This window comes from Lipophrys pholis (assembly GCF_963383615.2).
Source record: "Lipophrys pholis genome assembly, chromosome: 20".
In the NCBI taxonomy this organism is placed as follows: Eukaryota; Metazoa; Chordata; class Actinopteri; order Blenniiformes; family Blenniidae; genus Lipophrys; species Lipophrys pholis.
In genome coordinates, this window is record NC_137648.1 from 10657322 (window position 1) to 10680428 (window position 23107).

At 42.1% G+C, this 23107-nt stretch overlaps 1 protein-coding gene across 2 annotated transcripts in view; it reads left to right on the forward strand.

Annotated features, from left to right (window-relative positions):
• Positions 1-210: 210 nt before the first annotated feature.
• ctdspla (CTD (carboxy-terminal domain, RNA polymerase II, polypeptide A) small phosphatase-like a) overlaps positions 211-23107 on the forward strand; it is a 34157-nt gene continuing 11260 nt past the window's right edge. Inside the window, exons 1-3 of one of the 2 annotated variants that reach the window (XM_080489145.1) lie at positions 279-931; positions 19528-19694; positions 20959-20991. In XM_080489145.1, coding sequence (XP_080345271.1) covers positions 856-931; positions 19528-19694; positions 20959-20991 — 276 coding nt within the window. In that variant the 5' untranslated portion in view covers positions 279-855. Of the gene's footprint in view, positions 932-19527; positions 19695-20958; positions 20992-23107 lie in introns of both variants that reach the window. The other variant, XM_080489146.1, reaches the window with a different exon arrangement.

A 23107-nucleotide genomic window follows, 5' to 3' on the forward strand; every position in this document is an offset into this window, starting at 1 on the left:
TTGATTTTATTTGGATGAAGTCCTTCTAAACAGATTTGGCGAAACAACCACAGTGTACGTTTTTTTTTTTTTTAATATCAAGATTTTCTCTAGATTCTTCGAGTAAAATAATTGCATTTGAGGTATTCATACTGAGTAGTATATAAAAGTTAACCATGAAAACTGGTGGAATAGTGTGAAAAACTCATTCTTGTTTTTTTTCTTTTCTTTTCTTTTTTTTTTTTTAAATTAAAGATGTTTACATCCTGAATGTCTAAGCTGCGTGTGAAGTGTTTTCCAGCAGCTTTAAGGATAAAAACAAGAGGACAACAGTGAGTGGTGTGGGCGGACTGACGGGGTTCTTTTCCAGCACGGACCGAACAACATAATAGAAATGTGGGAGGCGTGTTGTTGTGGTGAGCCTGCTTGGCCCTGTGGCAGCGGGAGGAGGAGGACGGTCGCCATCTCTGGGTAAACAGTGTAAACGCGTATCACGCAGTAGATATTGTGGGTCGGAGTCGGAGCGCGCGCGGTAGCAGCAGCAGCAGCAGCAGTAGCAGTAGAAGTAGAAGCAGCACCAGAAGCATAAGGCGGGGGCTATGCTGCCTGCAACGGCGGACACACACGGCTTTTCTGCAGGACTGACGCTTTGTTTGTCTCCTGCGCCTCGGACTGTCACCTCCTCAGAGCCTGCGCTGACAGTTCGTCCTGCTCGTGCGCTACGGGAGATGGTGGGTCCGCGCGCTCCGAGTCAGAGGGGATTTTAATGGTGCAGACGGTCGGACGCTCGCGCCTGTGTGCACGGCCGGGGGAACTGTGTGATGTTTGCCAGGGAATAAACACGGTGTAGCCGAGGGTGCGTAACATCTCGTTTCCATGGACAACACGTCCATAATAACACAGGTTGCAAATCCGAAAGAGGAGGAGAGCATTTCTTCAAGTCCAGATAAAGGTAAGGGCGCGGGATCACAGATGTTATTGGGGATTATTTTATTTATTTCTTTGCTGTGCATGAATGTTGATTTCCACCCAGTGCGGTGGAGCCGCTCGCTGCTCGTCCGTTAAAAATCTGCAGTTTCCAGTGTGCAGAGGGGATTCTAGGCTCTGGACTGCAATATCAAGACAGAGTATCGACGGAAAACCTCCATTGTTCAGCTGAAGCAGGGACACATTCAAGAGGCAGAAAACCCCAGCCAGCCTGGGTTTATAAGAACTGTTAGAGGGGCACTGTATACTCATTGGCAATAGCTGTATTATGATCCCAGATAGAATATTAAATGTCAATGCTGTTGCTTTAAACGTGTACTATTTCCTCAGATGAGTAGAGTAAGCAGGGTTTACTACAGGGGGCGGGCACTCTCTTTCCCCCTTGCAATGTCTACACCCCTGTATGTATTATATGACACTGTAAAATGCAAGATATCCTATCCTAACAATAATAAACCTCACCCGTGAGCATGTGTGAAATCAACAGCTTGGTGAAACTATCCAGAAAATTCATGTTAAAGATATCTAAATAACAATGTCCCATCTTTGTTGAGTACCTCTACCATGTTTGTATAACCACAAATCAAGTATATTTTGCATATTCTGCTTATTCTAGATTTGAAGTTTAAAGCATCATCGGTTTGTCAACGAGTATCGTCAGCCCTCTTGTTCAAGCCTCAATCATAAGGACGCAATTGACAGTGTCCACACTGCTTGAAATGTCCACCTCCATCTGTGTAAAAAAAACTGTGCCTTAAAACAACAACTCAACAGCTGCTCTGCAGATTACAGCGGCTGAGCGAAAACACATTTTCCCTCAGTTGTTTTGCACAAGAGTCCCCACTTCACCATGTGGGGATGACATAAATGACAAATCCGCCTCATGAATCAGGAGCAGTTCTAGTTTTCATTAACTTTGAACAGAGGGTTTCTCTCATCTCGCCGTCCACCAACAGTTCTTTTTATTTATTTATTTATTTATTTTAGATGAAGGAAACTCATGTACAGTGGACTGTTTCTGATGTGAATGCACACTGAGTCGCATTGTGAACACTTGCTGAAAAGTACCGGTCGGGGTTGGGAGTGGGGGATCCAGACTGTTGTTGAAGATTAGGACCTGCTGTTTTCCAAATAACCAGCAGGACCCATCCCACTGAGCCACGGGGTGCCTGGAGGCCAGGAGGACCACAGATTCCTGCTACGCTGCTCCTGGTGCTCTGTGGTTGTAAAGGTCACCTTCCTGCATCACCCACCGCTGAGCAGCGTTGACATATGTGAAGCACTCTGACTCACCGGCCTCCACTCCGGGAGTCCCAAAATTAAAGGATAATCAAAACAGTCTGGACTGGTTGGCTTTGACAAGTAATCAGAAAATACAATCCAGCATCAGAACTGAAGCTTGGCTTAATCTGTTGAGGGCAATGTGTTTTCAGACCAGAAGAAAATCAAGTGAAATAGATGAACAGACACATATGAATATGTTTTGCTGTCAGAGGGTGACTGTACTCATTGAGTCCACCATATACAATCACTAAAACCAAAACAAGCAATCAGTGTAACTGACTATCGTGTGGAGGAACACTTTAAAGAAAAAAATACCACTCCTCTTTGTAATCACTTGTGCAGGAGCCACACACTCTCTTGTCCGCAGCATCCTGCCTGTCTTGAATAGTAAATCCAGATGACATGTGGAATCTGACAATTAATCTGGCATGAGAAAATCCGGGGTCAGTCCCTGACCAGAGAAGATACACACACACACACTGAGGCTCGTCAAATGGCTGCTGTCACACACACACACACACACACACACACACACACACACACACACACACACACACACACACACACACACACACACACACACACACAGGAGCTTCCTGAACGGAGTCCCTGCCCTTCACTCAAAGCAGAGCGCAAACAGCACTTGTTGTCCAGGAGAGTTACTCTGTGACCTGCTTGAGCTGTGCTGAAGCCACAAATGATTACGCACAAACTCACGCACTCACATGCTGAATATTTCAGAGCGCAGGCGGGCTATTTTGGGAGTCCTATCAGTTTCATTCTGAGCAAAGACGTAGTAGCCCATTAGAGCCAAATGTTGTTAGACTTCTATGGTGAAGTGCAGATTGTAAGTTTACACATTATGGAATATGTTAAATAAGGTGTGTTTTTTTTTTTTTTTTTCACAGTGTATGTGGTTCCCAGTTTGGCACAAAGCCAGCCATATCATACTTTTAGAAAATACACTAAACTGAAGTGTGAGGGGGGTTTTGTTGGTTTAAAATTTGAGCTTCATCTTGTATCATTGTTAAGATTTTGTCCTGAAAAACAGAACTGCTGTACTAATTTATGGCCAGATATTTGACAGGAACGACTGCAGAAGCACACAGCCTTCCGAGAAAACAGAGTTTCTTCTCTCCAAACACAATTTACGCTTTTCATTTGGCAGCCGTTTACTTCTCAGGATCTGATGCAATGAAATGCAATGGCCAGACTAAGAACAGGGGAGGGGGAGTCCCAAGCCAACCAGCCTCTGTCTTGCTTTGCAAATCACTCAGGTTTCTTCTCTGAGAGCTCCACAGTGAGGCAGGTGTCAACGGTCGAGCAGTTTATCTTAATCAGATCAGGTCAAATCTGAGTTTAGCTCTTCAATCCTGCAGTGTTAGTGCTGGCAGACTCTTAGGGCAAATTTACACACATAATGATGTCTGTGCAACGGGTCTGTCTCAATCAGAAAGCACACTAAATTAGCTTTAATTTGTATTGCATATATTGAAAGTCATTAAGGCTGATCTTGTGTCATGCAGGGATAAAGCTGTGCTTTTGTCAATATTGGTTCTTTTACCCTGCTGAGCTCATTTATTTAATATACCCCGGAGTCCATGGAATAACTGTTTGCTCCTTTAAAAAAAACACTTTCTTTGGGGAAAATAACAAATACAAATTACATTTGTTGTGATCGCAAGTGTGGTTTTCCTGTCTAAGGCTGAGTAATACGCTCTCCCCTCAGCAGACATAATGTCATCCTGGCCTGTCCGTAGTTTAGTGGCAGCTCAAGGCTGCAGTGAAACACTTTTAACAACCAACTCTATGCTTTATAAACCTCAATAACCTTCATCCTTGAAAAACAAAACAAAAAAACTTCAGGGGGAATTTTTAATTTCTGAAAAAGTACAGACAGAAGCAGGGATTTCTGCACTAGTGGTTTTTTTTAAAATGTGATTCCCTTAACATAAGTTTTCCCGGTTAAAAACATGTTGCAGTGCTTAAAAGAAAGCGCGGAAGCCCCAACTATTAATCTTGGGGGGGGGGGGGGGCTGAGATTTCATGCGCACTTGCCTTTTAAGGTTATTCCTGGAACCCGCTGCTGTGCATTATTAAAGTGTTTATGATGTGTGTGGACCACACCTGTAGTGGGTGTTTGTGGCTCTGCTCGCAGGGGGAGCTGCCCCTACAACACAACATGCCAATCTGCTGTCTTCAGCATTTCTCTGTTGTGTTGCAATCGGGCGGGAGAATCTTTTGCACGGCCTTGGCCAACGTCTTGTAGGAAAAGCGTCATTGGGCTTGCAATATGTGTTCAGTGCACCATTTTGACTTGGAGGCAGGAGAGAAAAAGCTGGACTCACCGAAGTGCACGTCCTTATTAGAGATTCATGAGACTATTTCAGCCAGTGCAGCTCATTACTTTAGTCTGATACCATGCCGGGGCAGCTCATTGGGAAGAGTTGACTGTTTTTCCTCCAAGCCTAAGCTGCTTGACTGATAAGCTTGTTAACTGTATATGTGGGGATCAGACCATGTGTCAGTGTGTGGACCAACATGCCAGAAGGAAAAGTCAGAAGATTGTTTCGATTTAAGATTTTACATTCCTTACATCTTACATCAAGGTTTTTACAGCGATAGGTACTATTTACATGTATTATTTGTTGTGTGCTTGTTGTTGACTATAGTTTAAACACCAGCCATCATAAATCAATGGTAACAGTTCTCAAAGCTGTTTTGTTGATGTTTCAGGTTGCTTTTTGTTAATGTGCTGAAAAACAAGTGAATTTCTATTCCAATCTGATTACAGTTTTTCATTTTACTGTAGTTTCATCTTGAAGAAAATGTTGAGCAGTCAAAACAACAAAACGAAAAAGACAAGGTCAAAGCCAAAATATGGCGAAAGTGTGTGTGTGTGTGTGTGTCTGTGACGAAATACTAAAAGCCTTGATTTGAAAGGATGTTTTTTTTTATTTAAAACTGTTGTGTGCATCAGCAATGAGAGAACGACACCCTGAATTGTCAGCGATTCTGGTGCAAATGATCAAAAAACATTGATACACCTTGTAAAAACTCTTTATTTGGAATTCTTGAACCTGGTTGAATAGCAATTATCTTCAGGATGCATTTAATAGATACCACACTTTGATTACATTTTGAAAGTCTTTGGTTATAAGGTTACAAAAATAGTAGTTCTTTCTTTCTTTCTTTCTTTCTTTCTTTCTTTCTTTCTTTCTTTCTTTCTTTCTTTCTTTCTTTCTTCTATATCCAATTAGTGTTCTCTTATGTGACACTGATATATATTAGGAATCCTCTGCGATAAATCAACAAAGTGACCTTAAATAAGGCAGCCTGTAGATCGAGGGATTAGGAAACGCTGGGAAAGAGACGCAATCGCACTGCAATCCATCCTCGGAGAGGCCACAGGGGAAAACCGTGTGGGTTGACTCTTTCTTCACTCCTACACTTGATGACTGTGAAGACTTAAGCCTTCACTCAGGATGCTGTTGGAGCTAAAAAAATAAAAAAATAAAATAGAACTGAAAAGTTCACATATCCCCGACGAGCTTTTAGTTAAGAATAGAGTCTGAGCACCGGTTTACTCGTGTGTAAATCTTGCATTGTTGATATGCCATGTGTGTCTCCAGCAGACTACCGGGATCCATGGAAACGCTCATCGTCCACAGAAAAATTTGCACTATAGATGTGAACAGTATAAAACTGTCTCCTCAGATCTGACATGAGAACAAGTGCAGATTTAGTTTTGTATCCCTAAGGTCAGTCATGAGATGTTAATGTTTTATTAAGTATTGTAGGGAATATGTTAGACATTCAACATGAAAGAGAAGTCAGAGGAGATTTAACTGTTGGCTTAATGCCTGCAAATGTCATAATAACAGATAGTGCTCATTACTAAGAGTGAATATTGTCTAAAATGGTTAAAAATCAACAAAGGATGACGTGATCCTTAATCAGAGTGAACATACACCGTTTTTTTATTTTGAGGTTATTAATGAAACTCATCTTCATTACTTTTCTGAGTAGATACAGCATTCCATCTTTATCTTTTTAACTTTCACTTCTTAGAAATTATGTGATTCTGCTGCAGCCAAGAAAAAAAGCCCAAGAGGCATTGTGTGAAAGCCAAAAATGTGTTGACATTAGATAATCCTAAGCCCTATCCTTTAAATAACTAAAATTAAAAAAAAAGTTAAATGTTTTTCACTTGAAGGTTTTATTAAGATGCCTAAAAATCTCACCATAACCGTGGTGGTTCTCTGAACCGTTGTGCTTTAAAATGTTTTAAAGCAATTTCAATGGTTGAAGAGTCACCTAAGGACAGTTTCCTATTTCTTTTCCTGTCTGTTCCAAGAACTTGGTTTCTATGTCACAAGATGCTGATTGGTTGGTGAGCTTGACCTGGACCAAAGGCCATGTAAGTTTAAGTACATCAAGTGCAAATTAAAGCTTATTTTAGGTTCGCATTTCTACCTACTTGAATTATTTCTGTCTTCTCCTTGTTGAAGTATTTCTCATGACCGGTTGAATTTGAGGAGGATAATTGTGCATGAAAAATCAGTTTGTTTCTGCTGTTAGTTGGTTCTTGTGCCGAGCGAGATGTTGGGCTCTTCTACATCTGTTTTTATGTGTCTGTGTGTTTTGGATGGTATGTTTGACAGCACTGTGGGGAGGTTTTATGTTTGAATGTGCCCTCAAGTGTAGCGTGTATGCTGCGGTTGCTTGTTTTGGAGCAAAGGCTGTTTTTAAATGTCCTGCTCAAGGCTGTAAAGAGACTGGTACAGTCGGATCAGAAGTAAATTCTTAAGATAAAAATATTCTGCTTACTTGACTTCCATCTGGAGCAGTGTTATACAATTAGATGAGATATGATAAGAAATGGAATAAATCATTATTAATTACTGAGTGATGAAATTTCAGAATCTTTTTATCTCCATAGATAGAGGTTATATAAATATGTACATGTTTCCACACAATATTTATGATAGCAGGCTACCCAATATATCACTAATTTATCTGTATTGCAAAAAATGCACAATTAATTCAATTTTAATAAATAACCTGACATAAACAGGTGAAAGACTGTGACTCATCATGATCATAATAGTCAGTATTATTGCATGCTGCATGTTTTTCTAATATTGTGCAGCCTGAGCAGCTGGTATGAATGACCTGTGGTCAGCGTTTGTTCTTACATGGAGGCTGCAGCATTTAGCCACTGAAGGAATGTGTTAAATATCCTCCAGTAGGGATGCTGATGTATGTTCCCATAGTGGATATCAGTTTTGATCAGAGCCTCATTTCAACCACCTTCTCACTGGCTTCCAGCGTGAGCTTCAGGACAGAGTTGGCCTTTTAAACCATCTATTCATCCTCCTTCTTATAACGTCTCTACTCTAGAAATGCCAGCAAACCACTTCATGGAAGATCACTGATGCCACCGCAATGTCACAAAATATCTACAGCAGATTCCTGCAGACGCTCGATGAACCCATTCTCCTCAATAAATGGAGTCAACAGGGTGCCTGCTGCTCACTGAACGACCAGTAATTTTTACATCCATGTATTGATTTGAATGAGAAAATATGCAATTTTTTAAAGATGACAGAAGACTGTCTTACTGCAGGATACAAGATCTCTGTGTTGGTTTTAAGTTTTGATGTAATAGACAGCAGCCATTAGTGACTTTGAACCCATCAAGCTTCTGACTTCTTGTAATTAACTCCACAGGACTAACAAGTGACTCTTTAGTTCGTTTAATGCGTGCTTGTCATGCCTCGGTTTAGATGCATGCCATTGTTGTGGTGTTTCATCATTCGGCCTTTCCAGTATATGTCGACACATCAGCATACGCTGACGGTGAATGGGTGAAAGCCATTATTGATGCTCCAAAAGTCACAGTCCCTTTGGAGCCGAAGGACTGCCTGCCACATGTCCGCGGCGGCCTGGATGCTGTTGATCTAAAGACGCTTTACTAACCGGTCCAGAGTGTCGAGTTCAGACAAGCCACAGGCCAAGAATTAATTGTGCATCCATTCAGCTGAACAGATAATGTCAAAACAGATCAATACAATCAGAGAAAAGTAAGGGTAGGAAGGAAGTGGGTGTACGGTGGCGTACGTGTGTGTCAGGGCAGGAGAAAGCATCTGGGCTGGAGTCAGGTACTCGGCCTGTGTCTGACAAGGAGATGGCCTTTTTGCATATTTTGCCCTCTTCTGGCTGGCATTCATCATCTGTAATTGGCTATCTGAAAGGGAGATCATATTTGTCCGAAAAGGATTTTCTGTCACCCTCCTTGAATAATGCCACCTTCCAGTTTGTGAAATATTTGACAGTCGAGCATAAAAGGCTTATGTATTTTTAAAGAGATGAGCAAGAGAGTAAGCAAACACACACGTACCCCGGCTGTAAAAGATACAGAGAGTCATTTTTCCTCATTCTCCCGAGGTAAAGGTGAATACTGTTTAACTGTAAATCTCAAGGGCTTCTAAGTAGGACATGCTGTGTGTGGAAATGTGGAGATGAATACCTCTCACAGAGCAGAGGCATGGGAAAGTACGCACACAGGATTCACATACGTACACACAAATATATGACCTGCTTTCTGCTTCCTTTCCATTCCTAACAAGTATTAATTTAATGTGCATGAATAGGATTTTCTGTTGTTTCATTAGTTGTTCATTTAATGGGTGATTTTGTGATCGAGAGCTGACGTATTGTGTGACAGTCGCATAATAACTAAAAACAAAACGCTAATAATGTGATGTTATTGTCAACAACATTTTGAACAAGTTTTAAAAAAAAAATCTTAAAGATGCACTAGGTTGTATTTCGCAAATGTAAGATTTACTGTTTCGGGGCTGTTTTTAATGCTAATTCTGAGTAATCAAAACAAATTATTGATGTTTGTGTCCGTAAAGTCCCTCCCTCAACTCATTGAATCAGTGTTGCAGCTGCACGGACATCATCTCTCATTCCAGGTACACAATATGTTCTCGCATGTCCTGGTTAAAGTGAAACCTGAAGGTAGATCTTTAATTACATCTGACATTAATGCTTTTTACTGTTCGCCTTTTCACCAACTGACAGGCAAGAAGGATTTCCCATCAGTCACCGAGCCCACCGGCTTTCAGCGCGCAGTCGTAGATGAGAACATAAAAAGATATATAAATAATAAACTGCTGCAGCCCCAAACGTGGGCTGTGTTGCTGATGGTTGCGTAACTCCAGCAGAGGAGTCAGATCTCCCTCATTATTTCTCCCTGAGCTCTCAGTGGGTTAATTCCCCCGCTCTCGTCCTCGCCTTCATTTCACGGAGCGCTCCAGAAGCAGCAGCCCTCGTTCTCCAGAAGCCAAAGCTCCTATTCCGCCATATACAGCTGGGGCAGGAAGGTAGGATGGCAGGGGCAGGTTCGCCCACGCCCACGTCTCTGTGTCGGAGGTCGGAGGTCAGAGGTCACAGCATCAGCAGGGAGAATTAGTACCTTGCATGACATAGGTGGCAGCTGAATGTTTTCCGTGTATAAACCAAGTCATGGCTTAGTCAAATGGAGCAGGGTTATTCAGTAATGTCAGTTATATAAGGTTATGTAGGATGTGTATGTATAAATACATAAATCCTCTTTGATAAGTAGGGAAATATAAAACCAGAAGGGCAGCTGAGGGTCAGCCAGTGTGACTAAAGGCATCTGCTGGAACTGAGTGTACCTCCACAAGCCTGCAAATTTCACACAGGCCTCAGCTGTCTGTGTGGGGAAGGAAGGAGGCTTAATGGGAGTTTATTTTATCATACTGAGCTATTATTGACTTGATGGCCTCACACGTAACCCATCGAGGACCTGGGCACGGTGAACTCACGCAGACTGACACACACAAGTGTCCGTCTCAGCTCGTCAAGTGCTACTCGACTTCACTCAGCTGTTAAAATATACTGTGAGTGTGTGTGTGACGTACGTTGAAGTGCATTGTGAGGCTCTCCGGTGTAAATATTGTTTTGGAAGCTGATCTGTTGTAATTGTCTATTCTTCTCTCTGTGTGCTTTCCCCCCCCCCCCTATGTGCTAGAAATGGGCTTTTACCGGAAGTTGGCACAAGTTACTCATTAAGATGCTGCGTTTTGGCGCAGGAGAGTGTCGACAATGATCAGGAATCGAGAAACTGAAACACAGATAAATACAGTTATATATAATGTTGAATGTGGAGTCAACTTTGTTTAGTATAATTCTAGACATTTTAACATTTTCTGCTTGAAACATGAAAACCGTCTCTTGTCCAGTGCCTAAAATAATGAGAACTGATTACATAACTATAAAATTCCAATTAGTTTCTGATCAGGGTGGTCGAATTCACTTTCTGATAGTGAGAACTTCAACTATTTCACAACAGAGCCCCTACTCCTCTACATCGAAAGGAGCCATCTGGGTTGGTTTAGGCATCTGGTGCCAACTGGGAGGAGACCCCGAGGTTGACCCAGGACCGGATGGGGAGGTCATATCTCTGGGTTGTTCTGGCTTGGGGTAGCCCTACAATGAGCTAGAGGAAGTTGTGGGAGTCATGGGTAGCAAGGTTTTCCTTGTAATCCATATTGCCAGCCTGGCCCATTAAACAAAACTCAACAAAAGATGAATGGATGGAATGGATGGAAAACGCCAACAAGTCTTTCAACTCTGTGAAGCTGTAGTGTGAGTTAATAAAAAAGCTTTTTGCCAAACTAAAACTTGAATTAAATTGCTTAATGCTATGATTCCATTTCTGGTATTCAATCAAAAACACATTTTTGGACATATTTAGACCTAAACAACTGGAATTCACTCTGCAGTCTGGCCAGTCCATGCATTAGTTGTTGAGCCGCTTCAGTTGAATATAGTTGTCAGATATGGTCACTCCGGTGGTCTTTGTCCATGTAATCCCTTGATCTTTAAGGTGTCCTCTGTTACACTAGAACAAAAACAGTCTGAGGATCACCTTTAATTCCCTGGGAAGTGATGCGGAACATTCTAAACAGTTTTCATCTTTGCAATCAAAGAAGATAAAAATAAAACCACAGTCCAAAAAGAAACTGAAGCATTGCCTCATTCATTTGTTCCCTCAACCTAAAAAATGGAATCAAAGTGTTTCCTTTCTGAGCGTCAGCTCAGCTGAAGATGTGTGTTTCTGCAGGGATTGCTATCACAGTGTTATTGTGATGACACAGAGCACAACAAGGAGTTCCCTCATGCTGCTGTCTGTTTCTGTTAGTGGTAGTCAGGGACTGAAGCGGCTTCATTTTTAGGTGCTCGCTTTGCCTCCAAGTGTTGTCAACTCACAACATTAGATGCAGGCGGATAGTCGATTACCTGCTGCGTGCGTGAGTGAGAGAGTGAGCGATAGTTCTGTTTTTCATTTCAGTAGCAGGCGACTAAGTATTTTATCTCACACGGTGTTACATAAGCCAGAGACAGCTGATCCCATTTTTAAAACACCCCACTCTCCAAATCTCAGTGAGGGGAGGCGGCAAATAATCTGTGATATCATGCCCACTGCTGGAGGAGATGGCAGAGCTTTGGCATGTCGTTTTTGACTGTTGCCGTCTCCGTGCCTTGATGTCACGTTGCCGGTGTCTGAAGGATTTTTTTTGGTGGGTTTTACAGCAGTGATGGCACAGAAGTGCTTCTGGTCTCACGCTTGTTTTACTTTCAGTCTGTGTTAAGTACCTGGCAGTTAAAACCGACCTGTTTTCCATCTGAATTATTAAAGCTCCACATTCACACGGTCCGCTCTTACAGTTACCTGCATGCCCCCCAGGTACTGTAAGCTGCAGCCGCCTGGCTGGTCATTTAAGTGCAATTCAAGGTTTGGTCGAACCGGCTCGATTAATATCAATTGATTAGAGGTAAATTGAGCTTTTTTCTATATCCTCTTTGGCTTCAGTGACTCATCCTTAGGATTAGTACTTGGTAAAAATACATGTCATCTAACAGTGATGCGATTACATTCTGCAGCGAGAAGAAGAAATATGAGAGTAAAGTTCTTTATTTGCATTGGCTGCATATTCCAGCATTGTAACAAATGCATTGTGAATTCAGCAGTTTGAATTTGGATTATCTACTATGTTACCAACAATTTGATAAAGATTTGCAATCAGGCACCATCTCCTCATATATTTTTGTTCGATAGAAAAGCTCAGATGTACCTCTGAAGGTTTCAGAGTCACCTTTGTCTATTAGTGTGACGCAGTAGTCACTATTAGCTCAGACTAAATCAACCTTGCGTAGATTTAACATTATTTTTTGTCATTATTCCAGTAAAAAAAATGGTAATGCAATGTATTTTCATTGGGTTTTCTTGTGATTTTTTGCAGATATTTGAGGAAATTAGGAGTCAAGGGATAAAATGCACTTTTCTGCCTGTCTAAAATTATATGCTATTACTTTGGATAGATAGACAGCTCTTGGTGTCAACTCTCTCAAAAGGTTTTGTTCCCCTACCTTCAACAAACAAGAGGTAACACTATAAGAAAAATAAACTCAAGGCAAGAGCACTGCATAAAAAGAATTCTTCAATTTCAGTACATAATGTAATTGTTAATGAGGCTCAAAATGAAAGAACTTTTCTTTTTCTTTCAACGGTATTCTTGTCACATGACGCTGTTTTTCTAAACTTTGATCAAATATGTTAGAGTTATTGACTATTCAAACAATATCAATACTGTATGTGGTTGTTTGTACTTTTGCACTTAGTGGAGAAAAGAAATTTGCTTAAAAAAAGAAAATAATTTAATACTTTTACTTTTTCATTTAAAATTTCTGTATGAACTAGGAAGTTTAGCTGGTCGTCCTTCAGTTGAGGACGCGACCCGAGATTTGACGATTAGAGCTTTTTACAGAAGTCAGAAAGCTGAGATCCTTATCTGTGGGCGTGAAGGCTTTTAAAGGAGATAAGCTCAGTAACAAAAGTAAAATATAAACTCATGTATCAAAGAACTCTGCCGAACGGCTGTTGAGTAAAAGGTAATATATGTACTTGAGACAGATGTGGGGTTTGTTATAATAATTAAGACGTTATACATGAATGTTCTAAAAGAGGACAAGATGAATTAAAGTATTTGCTGTCAGATTGGACTTTGTTGGGCTGTCATGTTTGTAGTGGATGATATGGAGAGCATAAGGCTTATAACTAACAAAAGTTCTGGCCATATTTAGACTAAAAACATGTAGTAAACCTGAAATCACCTATATTTGTCAGCCTTACCGGGGAGTTCCAGCCTCATGAGGGATGGTCGTCCTAACACAAACCTCTGAGACCTTGGACACAGTTAAGGGGGAACCAGCAGCTAAACTTAAACCTATCATATTTAAAATGTGACATGTTGTATTTTGACCGCCTGCATATCTCTGCGCCTCTAAAGCTACAGTGAAGGAGGCCACCTCAAAAGTCTTGAGCTAAGCCGGGGATCATGTTCCCTCTCGGAGCCTGGCAGTGTTCCACGCTGTGGGTCATGGGGGTGATTATCTCTTCCTGTCAGGAATGCTGAGAATTTCCTGCGTTTTCTCCCTCTTCCGGCCTTGTTAGTGGCTGTGCCTGAACATGTGACGGGAGGCCCTGGGCTTGGCCGGCTCTGATTGATGAGGAAAAGCTTTCTTTGGCTGTTACCTAACGTTTAGCACCGACACAGGCGGCGACTTTAAGGGCCATTTTCACAGCTCCCCGATCAAGAGACGACGCTGAATTGAATGAAGTGAATTCAGTCGACAAATAATGCGCACCTGCTCTGAAGAGGGTGCAGAGAGAGCCCAAGCTCTCTTCCTTTCTCTCCAGGCAGCTTTTTGTTGGATATAGCCTCGTGCAGGCACCACCCTTTACAGAGATTTCAGTACGCATGTCTGTTATTCCCAGAACCGCACTCTGTTGACCGACTCCTTTTAGTCTGGGTGCCAGGGAGCATTATATCACTGATTTAAGTTGTTGTGTTATTGTTGTTTTGCGACAGTCCGTTCGCCTGTGTTCGCGAATAGCGAATAGCGAAGGCTGCACTTTAACCTTTTGCTGTTATTCTCAGGACTGACGCAAGCTGCATTACTATGCAAAGCGAGCCGACTCGGGCCGCATTCCTGAGCAAGGACATCCAAAGTAAAAAGTTTCTGCCTGCTCCTCTGTGTAGGTTTTGCTGTTTGTTAATCACGGTCCACATCGACCGTTTGTCCAAACATTTAAACACGCTACATGCATGTACGGGTGTGTGTGTTTGCTCAGCCTTCGGCGGGAGTCAAACTCTGTTATGTTGTTTGGGTCCAAGGGAGAAAGGAAAGCTCTGTTTGTGCAGGGTGGTGGTGCAGGAGGGGGTGGAGTAAGAATCAGCCCCAAGTATAGGCTGTCTCACCACAGTGACTCTCCCCACCCATTCTACGCCCTTCTCTCCCCTTCCAGCTCCCTCTCGTTTTCTTTCTTCTGTCTCTTACACTCCCACCTGCTTTTTTTTTTTTTTTAGAGTGGTGGGGTGGGGGTGGGTTTGTGAGGGTGGGGGGTGGGGGGTGATCAAGGCGGGAAAATCTAGATGCCTCAAAATGGAGGAGCAAAGATTGACAACGAGGCATCAGAGCTCCAAAAAACCCCAACACGAATTTCTGATTTAATAACTTCTCTAAGGACTAAACTAAGGATTTTCTTTTCTCACTCAAATGTATTTGTAGATTTGCCAATATCTGACACAATTTTAAAGATATATGAGATTTCTGCCCTTTATTTGAAGGGTGGCACTTTTTTTAGAAACAGTAATCCTGTTGTTTAGGACATTGCACACGTAGAAAGAAATCAATAAACTTCTATCAATACAATATAAATTGAGTTCTACATGACAAACCATCATAATAACTATAGACTGTATACCAATATACCCCAGATCTTTGTAATAAATTAATGGACGCTAAAGGCATGTTTTTATTTCACCGTATTAAAGAAATGGAATCAGATGAAAATGATTCAGGAAGATGTGAAAGCTCAAATCAAGACTATAATTTAAAAAAGATTGCCTAATTGAAGATCCTGATTACTTGATCTGATGTGGTGATGTGGTGAAGCCGTAATGGTTTCTCTCTTGATAATGTGTAGAGCAGATTTTTTTCTAAAATCCAATTATTATCTCTCTTTTCTGACTCTGTTGTCATCAGATTTTAAACAAAAAAAGTCTTTGTGAAAAAAGGAAAAGTTGTACGTTCATGTGCACGTCACATAAATGCTTGACAGTTCAAACTGTCGAATATCTGAGCCAGGAAGGTAGAGTATAGGTGTCGTCAACATTTTGATCCTCAGAGGATCATTCCGGCCTGTGGAGTGCTTTGAAGAAACATACTGCTGCCACTTTTCTGTTGAGTCATTGATAAAGTCCTTGACAATCGACAGGGAAGCAAGTGTCTCACTTTCTGATGAGCCACCAAGTCTGCAGTGAGACAGTAAGTGTCAGTGTCTCTTCATTAGTCCAGTCAGAAAGTCACTGCCGGCCAAGTGTTTCTCCCCTGTGAGTGCTGAGGAACCTAACAAAATTAACAATTCATGGACGGCAAAACCCCGATAAAACTGAGAGAAATTTTGCACTGCCAGCATAGCTCAGGTGCATTTAGGAGCCAATTTGTAAACCTCCACTTGCAGTGAAGCCAACCGGGTCTGTGAATCAGAGTAACGTTAAAATATGCAGTGATTCTATCGTCACATAATCCGGAGTAAACTTGAGATATGACATACATACATCACTGAGTGTCATTTGGGTCTTTAATTGATTGCCAATTAGAGTTTGTTCGCAGTGTTGTGCCTCACCGTGCTAACATAGCAACATGTCCAACTAACTTATGTGTCATTCACAGATTTTCCACCAACTTTGTTACCTGTCAGGCAGGAAAACGGCAACCACAGTTCAATCCGTTCCCTTCACTCACTTGTCGCTTGTCATTGGAAGAGATACTGTTGTGGACCCTGTTTCGACCTCCTGCTTTATCTAAACTCATTCTGACAGCAGCTCCGTCTGCCTTTCTTTTCCTCCCGCGCTGAACAGTGCATTCTGTTGTAGAAAGAGATGGAGCTGGACACCTTCAGGCAAAAGCTAAACTCACACACTTGTGGCCTGAGCTGAATGTGTGTAGGTAGACATTACAATGCAGGTAGGTTGACGGACAAGTATAGTATTAAATCAGACTTATTACAGAGCAGCTTATATACGACAGTCAGCTGATTCTGTTGCATTATGTGATATTATGACTGCCATGAAAATGGTAAATCAACCATTTACCACTTTTGCACATTTGCTCAATCACCCACAGAATCACACGCGTACACACGTCAGTGGTGACGCCCGCTTTGCAAAGTGGCTGCATTCTATTCACAGCAAGTTCAGTGTCTTAACTCAAGTGAACAGAACGAGTTTTGTTGTCAAACCAACAACCTTCTGATGGGAAGATGACCTGCTTCACCAACTAATATTGATTCAGATTGAAGATAAGATTGAAAATAAGGTTTTAACCTGTAATTTGGTGTTCAGTAAGTTTGTTGTGGGGCTCATTCTCTGCAACTTTCCATCAACTTTGCTGTCCAAATCGTTTCCTATATGTGACTGATTTACAAAGTTTTTTTTGTTTTTTTTTAAACAATCAATAAACTCCATGTTCAAGGTTGCTCGTGAAAAAAAACCTATGGTTGCATACGAGACACTGGAAATGAAGTGAACTCTACACAGTTTACACTCAACCAAAGCTTGAGTGTTTTTGACGAACCAGCCTTTTGAATTACATAATTACACCGATCCCGTAATGGTGCAGCACACAGTTTGTCATGTGTTCTTAATTCCACCACATTAAGTCCTCACACATTAATGAGACTTCCTCATCACTGCCCGTGTGAGCGTGTTTGTGTGCGAATGGTGACCTTTGTCTTCCAGGGTTAATGCCTTCAGTGTGTGCAGCCGCTCTTTCATGTATCAGACGAATTCCTGTCGAGTTCCACCGTTTATTGTGTTGCCTGCATATGAGAGTTAATGCACTTTTGTATCTACAGAGAGAAATATAGACTAAACTCTGGAGTTTTAGTCAATATGGTTTTATCAGATCTGTGTAGCAGCCGTGAGAGACCAGTCTGTAGAAAGGGCAGAACAGCTCCTTTAGTCGCCACACAGGTTTATGGTATCACAGCACGTCGTCTTCCTTTTCCAACCGTATAGCGTTTGTTCATTGAAGTGCTGCTTCTCCGTAACGTCTATCAGAGAAGAGGAAGAGCCACAGCAAGCTTTGGGCTACAGAGAATGAAGAGAACAAAGAAGACAAAGTGCCTGCAGCCTGTCGGATGCAGTCGGCGCAATCCGAGGATGGTTTCAGGCGTCAATCTGAAGGCTCTCAGAAGAGGAGCGGGCTGCAAACAGCCACGGCATGCATGGCTAACTGGGCTGCCCGTGTCACACGGCTCTATGAACACGTTAACGAGACGGCAGCAAACAGGGATGCTGCACCACGGTCGCTCTGAGGGCAATAGAAATGAAGATCCCACCTAAAGTCAGCCTGCGGACACCTCAACGCACCGTGCAGATTTGGGATTTCCGTGCCCCAAAAAATTAGGATTAAAGCAATTAGGCTCGGCTGAATTTCTGCTCCAGGAACACCTCGTGATAATTGCACTGTCAGAATTTACTCTTTGTACTCGAGCTGCCCAGATTTCTATTTTTATCCTCGCATCCCACTCCAGGAGAAAGTCTAAAAATCCGAATCCTTGATGGAGCATTTACGGGGGCCTGCAGACCACTCGGGCTTGCTTGTATCTGCTCTGTCAGTGTGAAAGTAGGCCATGGGCTTCAGAAACGGCGAAGAAGGGATGATGTAACCAGGGACCTACATGTTTATGCTGTTTTCTCCTTGGAGCTTTGCAGCAGTCAGTCTGTGATCAGCTCTTCTTTCCAAACAGTCTGAATCTGTGTCATTATTGTCGTGTCCCAGAAATGGCTTCACATTTAAAATGAATGAAATGCATATTCTGCCACTCCATTACATTAATGGTCTGACTTTATATATAGAAAATGTAAAAATATAGAAATCTTTTTTTTTATTCTGGCATACGTTGTCTTTGTGTTTTCTTTTTGTTTGTTTATTGTAAGCAGTGATAATCTGTCGATCTTCCCCTCTCCTCTTTTCATGATGTTAATTAAGCGGGCTGTCTTCCCAGAGGGCACTTCGGATTATGGCTATTTTTGTCCCTCTGCTCCTTATTGCATGAACTGATGCCTCACTGTGTGGTACAACATTCATCGCGGCTCTTTTCGTCACAATAATGCCATGATGTATGAGAAACAGCCTGTCTGTAACGCCGCGCGTCACTTCTGTCTCTTTCTTTTTGGGCAAAAGTGACGTCGCACTGAAATGGCCCTGAAACCAAAAGTTAATTGAAAGGGAAGGCAAGAAGTTTGTTTCTTTCCCTCCTCCTCTTGGTACTTGCATTAATTTTTTTAAATAATTTTTTGACATTTTCATTAGGTAATATTTAACGTTTTACTTACTTTACTACAATTAATTGAAATAGCTCCCAGATATATTAAAGTCAATTGAGAAATAATCTAGCTTTATTGCGTATAAAAAATACTTTCAAGATGCATTCTTACAGTTTAAAATACAATATGAGTTAAACCGCACACAAACAATACTAGAAGCTCCAAAATTGAGTGTATCCTATTTGTTTCATACAAAATCTTGAATCCAGGGGGGAAAAGTTATGAATTTCATGTTAGAAATCACCATAACCCCATATTTTTCTTAGTTTGAATACCATGGTGAAGATATTAGTCTTTTATTTGGCAAACCTTCAATACAAAGGGCTCCTCTTAAGAGAAGCACAGATACAATATTTCATTGCTGATGATATCAATAGTAACGCTGCCAAGTTTGATTAATAAAAAGCTTTTAAAAAAAAAAAACAAGCACTTGAACAGAAAAATGCTGCAAGACTACTGAGCTGCCGGGATAGTTCACAACTTGCTGGCACATTGTAGTTTTGCTGAGTAAATGTGTAAGTTGGAGGAATGGTCGACTTTGCAATGATTATTTTCGTTTATATCGACAAAAAGACAAAAAAAGTGATGAGAGGGCGAGCGATTGTTGGGCCTCAATACCACATGTAAAACATATTTCTGAGAGACAGTAATGCAACGCGGAAATGTTGTGCAACAGGTTCCTTGCATGACGTCTGAAGTTAATAATCTCGATCTGTGTCATGTAAAGACACACAATGTAACCAAAGCGTTTCTGTTTCTTCTTCACCCTTTCCTCCTCCAGTCTCCCAGTCCAACAGCAGCTTAAAGAAGCACCGGAGTCGGAGCATTTTCAGCCCTTTTTTCTGCTGCTTCCGTAACTACAATGACTACCATGTGGAGCCACCGCCCGCCAACAACAAGACCCTCTCTCTGCCCCCGCCACCAGAGGAGAATGGCAGTCCTCCCAAGGTGAGGCTCATTTTTCTCTGATGCCATGGTTGGCCCGACTCCAAATAACATAAAATTTACATCCGCTCAACTGGGGAAAAAAAAAAAATAGATCGTTGAGGGAATCGGTTAATGTTTTACGATTCTTGCTTGACTTGCGAGCTGCAGTAACAAGTAACATTTGTTTGGTGTTGTTACTGAGAGCTTGTTAGGGTTTGCCTTTTCCTGCAGAGAGCTGAGGCACCGTGCAGCCTCGCTGAGCTCCCTCCACAAATTTTTCCAGCTGCTTCAAACCCGTTGAACCCAGCGGTTGTTTACCATCCACTGCTTGAAAATACGGGCTCCCTTCCCATCTTGCATTCTTCGATATCTGCCTACGCACACAACAGCACACAGCGACACACCAAATAACACACACAGAGCACCGAGCAGCTCAAAACACATGCACTTTTCCCCTTATAATCTTTCCCGGTATTGATAAAAACACATGTGTGGACACACACACACGCTCAAACTGCTCGTCTAATCCCCATGAAGTGGACCTTGTGTGTGTCCACTGTGATGGATTGCCTGCCCCCCCCCCACCTCCCTCTCCTCACACACACTCTGACCACTGTAGTAAGCTTGTGCGAAGAGAACGCCGTGGCTCTGAAAAAGGCGCCAAACCCGAAAGCTCCTCCACAAACACGGTGTTTTGCTGCCAAGGCGGGTACACGGGGCTAAAAATGAAGCAGCGTCGTGTCACATTCACTTTTGTTTACCTGAAAATGTCTCTCATTCGGGGGGGGGGGGTGTTACCCTTTACTGGCGCTATACATGTGGTCAGCACAGACCGACTCCGGACCTCTCCTTAACAAATGAGTTCCCACTAAATTAGAAGGAACCTGACGAACCTCGCCATAAAAAGCGTTGTTTCAGTGCGAGGCTGATTTTCAGTCTGGGTCTGTGCCCACGGTCCCTCCCAGCAGTGTACTGTTGCTGGATTTCTGGCCAGCCGTATTTGTTACTATGGCAGCTCTGTTTGTTTCTCAGCAAGTTGCTCTCACTTTCTCTCACTATATGTCCCTCTCTCCTGTCCTTCTCTCTTCTCTTCTCTCCCCCCCCCCGTGCATTTGTTGATTAGAATATTGACGTTGTCGATTTCTTCCTTGCAGTTTTCACAGTTTTTTCTTTTGCTTCCCTTGTTCCCTTTTCTCTGTTTTTCCACCCTGTCTCTATCAATCTCTTTCTCCTTGCCTCTCTCTCTCTTTCTCTCTCTCTCTCTCTCTCTGCTTGTTTTCTCCAGTGTGACCAGGTCCAGGTCATCCCCATACCCAGTGTATGTATTATTATCTTTTGTTTCACTTCATCTTGCTCCATCACAGTAACCTCCTCCACTCGCTTGCTGTTCTTCATCAGTCCGGCTGCATGTGGTTGTTGACACAGAGGTGATTTTTCCTCCCTGTCAGATTAAATTTTGCACTTTCCCTCAGTATGATCATGTGGCTTTCAAGGCTTTTCTTTGTGCTGCTTTTTACCCTCCTCACACAACTGGCAGAAAGAACTGATTCAGATCCATTTATTATCATGTGATTGATTTAGGCCTCCTTGTCCGTCTCTGCCGTGTTTCTCAAATCGTTGGAACAGACCACGAGATTTTCCTTTTCAATCAAATGTTCAGAATCTCAGACGTTTGAATCCACAGCCTGAGTCAACAAATGAATGACTTTGAGATTAAATGAGCTATTTTGTTGTTTTGAGACAAATTGCTCTGTGGTTATACAATCTGTTTTCAGTGACTTGCTGTCCATTAGAGGGGTGTTTGGTTTCACCGGCTAGTACTCCATCAGACATTAACCAGAAAGCGAATTTATCCCTGTTTTATTTAATTTTTTTTTAATTTTTGTGCTGAAACGGCAATTCTTTTCGCTATTTTGGAATCCATGAGGTGCCTGTGGTTTTCTGTAATTTAAGATATTCACACTCACAGCATCCCACGTTGCAGCCAAGTTTTGAGCTCCACCAGCACGCCGACACCTCCCTTCAATAGCAGGAAACTCACGCTGTGACGAGGTATGATCCTTGTCTTCACCCGGCCGAGGAACTCTGATGGGCGACATAAATAAGTCCAGCTGACCTGTACAGGTTTACATGTGCGTCACTCAGTGCTGTCATGTAGTGTTTAAAAACAACATTTTGACACACGAGTACAAGAAGAAAACAATAAAAGCTTCTCTTTGATTTTATGCTTATTGATTGTTGAAAAACGGTCAAAGGTTGCTAAAGGAAATATTACTATATCAGCTATGATACATTGATTGTAATTCATTTGAATGTACCTTATACACAAGCTATGACAAAGGTCATTAAAGGTGCAGTACGTACAAAACAACGGTCGTCTCATTCAGTTGATTTTTCTATCCTAAAAGAAGAAGTTAGAAAGCTGTACCAGTAGCTACAGGAAACCTGTCCTCATGAAGGAAACACGTGGAATTTAATAATAAACACAGCAGAAGCTGGAGTTCATTACTAAATAGGAACAAATAAATCGGTATTAACGTAATCCAGTCACTACAGTGGCTCACTACAGCCACCTAATGCACAAATACTTTTTAAATACTGACTTCTTATTGCATCATAATGTAAAATTCCCCCCATCTTTAATTTAGAGCGCTAATACAAGTATTTCTTCGTGTGTGATTATCAGCTCTCTGTATTACACTGATCAAGCCAGACATTTATGGTGCCCTGTGGTTGATTTTCTTGTGAGAGCGCCCCCTGGCTGTGGCTTCAGGAGGTGTGTTATTTGAACTCCATGCAGCTCCCTGGTGAAAATGTCAAGGTCACAGTGAGCCTCGTCTTTCCCTGTTCAACCTGCATGTGTAAATCACATTCATCACGGCCTGACAGGATGTCATCCAGTGTCCTTGCTCAAAGGGAAGACTTCCTGCGATACATCAGCATGCACTCCTGCGAGGGAAAGAAAAAAGATAAACACACACAAACACACATACGTGCAGAAAATGTGTGGCGCACTAAGAAGCAGCACACCCGTGTTTGTGTCGAAGATTGGCAGAGTCCTTGTTTCTCACCTCTGTAAAGATTTGTGTGTAAGAACTGACGTGTGTATGTGCGAACGCATGTGTGTGCACATTTGGAGTTTGTGTGTACCCCCCCTCCCACGGTCGGACCATCTGCCCCTTGCCTGTCTGTAACCTCAGGCCCGCTTGGCAGAGGACACTAGTTTCTCCTTTTTCCCTTTGACCCTGAAGGCAGCACAGTAACAGAAGTCAGTCAAGGTAACTCGGATATGTCAGCGGCAGTTAATTTCAGTCACATCAGCGCAAGTAAAAAGCATTTACTTTAAATTTTATGGGTTTTAATTAGACATTAACGATTGGATTTTAAAGAAAATCCATATGTTGATGATTTCTTTACCACGGAAATTGATGTTT